Source organism: Heterodontus francisci, unplaced genomic scaffold (assembly GCF_036365525.1).
Source record: "Heterodontus francisci isolate sHetFra1 unplaced genomic scaffold, sHetFra1.hap1 HAP1_SCAFFOLD_549, whole genome shotgun sequence".
Classification (NCBI taxonomy): Eukaryota; Metazoa; Chordata; class Chondrichthyes; order Heterodontiformes; family Heterodontidae; genus Heterodontus; species Heterodontus francisci.
In genome coordinates, this window is record NW_027141784.1 from 367,270 (window position 1) to 372,389 (window position 5,120).

Consider the following 5,120-nt stretch of genomic DNA (forward strand, 5'->3'; position numbering starts at 1 on the left):
TAAATCCCCAGGACGAGATGGTTTCCATCCCAGGGTTTTAAAGGAAATAGGTGAGACCATTGCAGATGCCCGAAGTATAATCTTCCAAAGTTCTCTCGATTCAGGAATGGTTATTTTAGATTGGAAAATCACACATATCACCCTGCTATTGAAGAAAGGTGAGACATCGAAACCAGGGAGTTATAGACCAGACTAATATCTGTTGTCGGGAAATTGCTCTCGTGTATAATGAAGGCAAGTTATTGACCTTGTTAGGAAATCGGCCTCGCGACAGGAGGCAGAGAATAGGGATAATGGGAGGTACTCTAATTGACAGGATGTCATCGTCATTTAAGGCATAGAAGAGGCCATTTTGGCCCATCGAGTCCGTGCCGGCTCTCTGTATATCAATCCAGTCAGTCCCGCTCCCCCGCTCAATCCCCCGTCGCCTGTAAATTTATTTCTGTCAATTTCCCATCCAATTTCCTTTTTGAAATCATTGTCTCCACTTCCACCACTCTCGTCGGCAGAGAGTTCCAGGTCATCACCACTCCCTGTGTTTAAAAAGTTCTTCCTCACATCCCCCCCTGTATCTCTGACCCTAAACCATTAATCAGTGTCTCCTAGTCCTTGTACCATCAGTTAATGGGAACAGCTTCTCCTTTGTCTAACTTATCGAAACCTCTCATAATCTTGTACACCTCGATCAAATCTCCCCTCAATCTCCTTTACTCCCAGGGGAACAATCCCAGCTTTTCCAACCTAACCTTGTAACTAAAATCCTCATCCCAGGAACCATTCTGGTAAATCTCCTCTGCACCCTCTCAAGGACCCTCACATCCTTCCTGAAGAGTGGTGACCAGAACTGGACACAATACTCTAGTTGGGGCCTAACCAGAGCTTTGTAAAGGTTCAGCATAACTTCCCTGCTTTTGTACTCAATGCCTCTATTTATGAAGCCCAAGATCCCGTCTGCTTTACTAACCACTCTCTCAATCTGTCCTGTTAACTTCAAAGATCAATGCACATACACCCCCAGGTCCCTCTGTTCCTGCACACTCTTCAGAACTGGACCATTAAGTATATATTGCCTCACCCTATTCCTTCTGTCAAAATACATCACCTCACACTTGTCAGTATTAAACTCCATCTGCCATCTCTCTGCCCATTCTGCTAGCTTATCACTGTCCTGTTGCAGGTGGTCCATATCATTTAATTTTTAAAAATTTTTATTTAGAGATACAGCACTGAAACAGGCCCTTCGGCCCACTGAGTCTGTGCCGACCAAGAACCACCCATTTATACTCACCCAACAGTAATCCCATATTCCCTACCACCTACCTATACTAGGGAAATTTATAATGGCCAATTTACCTATCAACCTGCAAGTCTTTTGGCATGTGGGAGGAAACCGGAGCACCCGGAGGAAACCCACGCAGACACAGGGAGAACTTGCAAACTCCACACAGGCAGTACCCAGAATCGAACCCAGGTCGCTGGAGCTGTGAGGCTGCGGTGCTAACCACTGCGCCGCCCCATTTTCACTGTCCAGCATTCCACCAAATCATCGACAAATTTTGAGATTGTGTTCTGTATTCCAAGATCCAAGTCAGTTATATAAAAGCAAAATACTGCGGATGCTGGAAATCTGAAACAAAAACAAGAAATGCTGGATTCACTCAGCAGGTCTGGCAGCATCTGTGGAAAGAGAAGCAGAGTTAACGTTTCGGGTCAGTTCCGAAGAAGGGTCACTGACCCGAAACGTTAACTCTGCTTCTCTTTCCACAGATGCTGCCAGACCTGCTGAGTGAATCCAGCATTTCTTGTTTTTGTTCCAAGTCAGTTATATCTGGCAAAAAACAGTGGTCCCAGCACTGACCCTTGGGGAACACCACTGTCTACCATCCACCAGACTGAAAAATAACCATTTACTAAAATTCGCTGGTTTCTGTCCTTTAGACAATTTTTTTTATCCAATTGGACACTGACCCTCCTGTTCCATGCGTCTCAGTTTTGTTAACCAACCTATTATGTGGTACCTTTATCAAATGTTTTCTTAAAATCCATATAAACAACATCCACCGCATTCCCTTCATCAACTTTCTCTGTTACTCCATCAAAAATTCAATTAGATTAGTCAAGCATGATCTGCCTTTACAAATCCATGTTACTAGTGGTGTCCCACAAAGATCTGTGTTGGGACCTCAAATATTCACTGTATTCATTAATGAATGGGTTAGAAAGCCGTATTATCCAAGTTTGCTGCTGACACTAAGATAGGCATCATTGTCAGTGGACACACACACACACAGTACACACACAGTACACACACAGTACACACACAGTACGTGCACACACACACACACACGTACACACATTGTGCACACACACACACGTGCACACACACACACACACTGTGCGCGCACACACACGTACACACACACACACGTACACACACACACACGTACACACACACACACGTACACACACACACACACACGTACACACACACACACTGTGCGCGCACACACACGTACACACACACACACGTACACACACACGTACACACACGTACACACACGTAACACACAACACACACGTACACACACACACACACGTACACACACACACACACACGTACACACACATGTACACACACACACAATGTGTACCACACACACACAATGTACACACACACACAATGTACACACACAATGTGCACACACACACACACACAATGTACACACACACAATGTACACACACACACACAATGTGCACGCACGCACGCGCACACACACACCCACAATGTGCGCACACACGCACCCACAATGTGCGCACACACGCACCCACAATGTGCGCACACACACACCCACAATGTGCGCACACACACCCACAATGTGCACACACTCACACAATGTGCACACACTCACACAATGTGCGCGCACACACACACACACACAATGTGCACACACACACACACACACACTGTGCACACACTGTGCACACACACACCCACACACACACACAATGTGCACACCCACTATGTGCACACACACACACAAACACACAATGTGCACACCCACAATGTGCACACACATACCCCCCACACACACACAATGTGCACACACACACCCACACACACACACAATGTGCACACCCACAATGTGTGCACACCCACAATGTACACACACACACACCCACACACACACACAATGTGCACACACACACACACAATGTGCACGCACACACACACACACACACAATGTGCACGCACACACGCACAATGTGCACACACACACACACACACACACACACAATGTGCACACACACACACACACAATGTGCACAACCACAATGTGCACACACACACACAATGTGCACAACCACAATGTGCACACACACACACAATGTGCACACCCACAATGTGCACACACACACCCACAATTGTGCACACAGGCACTGGCACTCTCTTACAAAGAGGTTTCCTATTCTCAGAACATAAACTGACAGACGAACAATCCTGAGACTTTCCTCCGTCCCTCTCCCCTCACTCCTTCCCTGCCTCACTGTCGTGTCCTTCTCCCCATTCCCTCATCCTTTCCCTCCCTCCCTCTTTCAGTCACTTGCCCCTCTTGTGTTCAGCTCCTCAGTGTAACAACACAAAGTGCCGCCGGGACGAGACACCTATTTTATTAAATACCTCTCTCTCTCTCTCCCCCTCCCTTTGTCCCTTTCCTCTCGTGCCAACTTCAGTAAGACGAGTCACCACAGGAACAGGCTTTCAAATGGAACGGGCAGAGGGAGTGGAATTCTGTGGGGTTAAAGCCGTGGGATCGCACTCTGCAATTGGAGAGTTTAAGTCCTGGCTTAGAAAACGGATAAGGGTGTTTGCTTATAAAACACAAACACTCTTTCACACACTTTTACTCACCCACTCAGACACACACACATTAAGATGCACACTCATGTCTGCTGAAACACATCACTGGCTTCCTTATACTTGTCTCGCTCTCCCTCCCTCTCCTTCCCTGTCTCTCCCTCCTTCTCTCTTTCCATCTTTCCCACCATCCCTCTGCCCATATCCCTTCCCCTTCCTCACTCCACCCTCACTCTCTCTCTTTCTTCCCTCTCTCTCTCCTTCTGTTTCTCTCCCACCCTTCCCCTCCTCTCCTCCTTTCCCATCTCCCCTCTCCCTCCCTTCCCCTCCTCTCCTCCTTTCCCATCTCCCCCTCTCCCTCCCTTGCCTCTGTACCTCTGTCTCACCCTCTGTCTGGCTCTCCCTCCCTCTCTCGCCTTGGCTGCCTCTGTCTCTCTCCCTCTCTTCCCCCTCTCTCCCTCACCCTGTCTCTTCCCCTTCCCTTCTGTCTCTGTCACTTACCTTTCCACATTCATGCCCTCCCTCACTCCTTCCCTCAATCGCACCCTCACTCCTTCCCTCACTCACCAGGCCACAACAAGAGCAGGACTAGGGCTCTCCACCCATTCCAGGACATCGGATCCATCCCGTGGGAGTTTCTTTGGAATTCCTGCAGATCGAAAAGTGCAGAGAGAACGAGAGTGCTGAAGATTGAGATTCCTAAGAAATCTTCAGGTCCTGAATGGGAAATCTCAATCAGGCCAGTGCAAGGAGCCAGAGGCAGTGCGAGAAACTTGTTAAACAGCTACCAGACTCTGACACTTCCTGAGGCAGCGACAGAAATGGTATGAGCTGATAATATTCACAAGGTTCAAATAAAACCCACAGCCAAGACCTCTTCCCCAAACTGACCACATCAGATATGCCCAGAGAGAGAACAGAGAGAGAACAGAGAGAGAGAGTGACAGACCGGGGGAGGGAGGAGAAAGGGACAGACGGTGGGGGTGAGGGAGAGGGGGACAGACGGTGGGGGGGGGGGGGGGGAGAGAGAGAGGGACAGACGGTGGGGGGGGAGGGGGGAGAGAGAAGGACAGACGGTGGGGGGGAGGGGGCAGAGAGAGGGACAGACGGTTGGGGGGGGGGGGGGAGAGAGGGACAGACGGTGGGGGGAGGGGGAGAGAGGGACAGACGGTGGGGGGGGATGGAGAGGGGGACAGACGGTGGGGGGGATGGAGAGGGGGACAGACGGTGGGGGGGATGGAGAGGGGGACAGACGGTGGGGGG

At 49.4% G+C, this 5,120-nt stretch overlaps 1 protein-coding gene across 1 annotated transcript in view; it reads right to left on the bottom strand.

Annotated features, from left to right (window-relative positions):
- The window catches only part of LOC137364714 (uncharacterized), a 76,067-nt gene extending 71,327 nt beyond the window's left edge, over positions 1–4,740 (bottom strand). Inside the window, exon 1 of the mRNA XM_068027750.1 lies at positions 4,425–4,740. Within this exon, the coding sequence (XP_067883851.1) occupies positions 4,425–4,482 (58 nt within the window). The 5' untranslated portion in view covers positions 4,483–4,740. The remainder of the gene's footprint in view (positions 1–4,424) is intronic.
- Between the last annotated feature and the right edge of the window lie 380 nt (positions 4,741–5,120).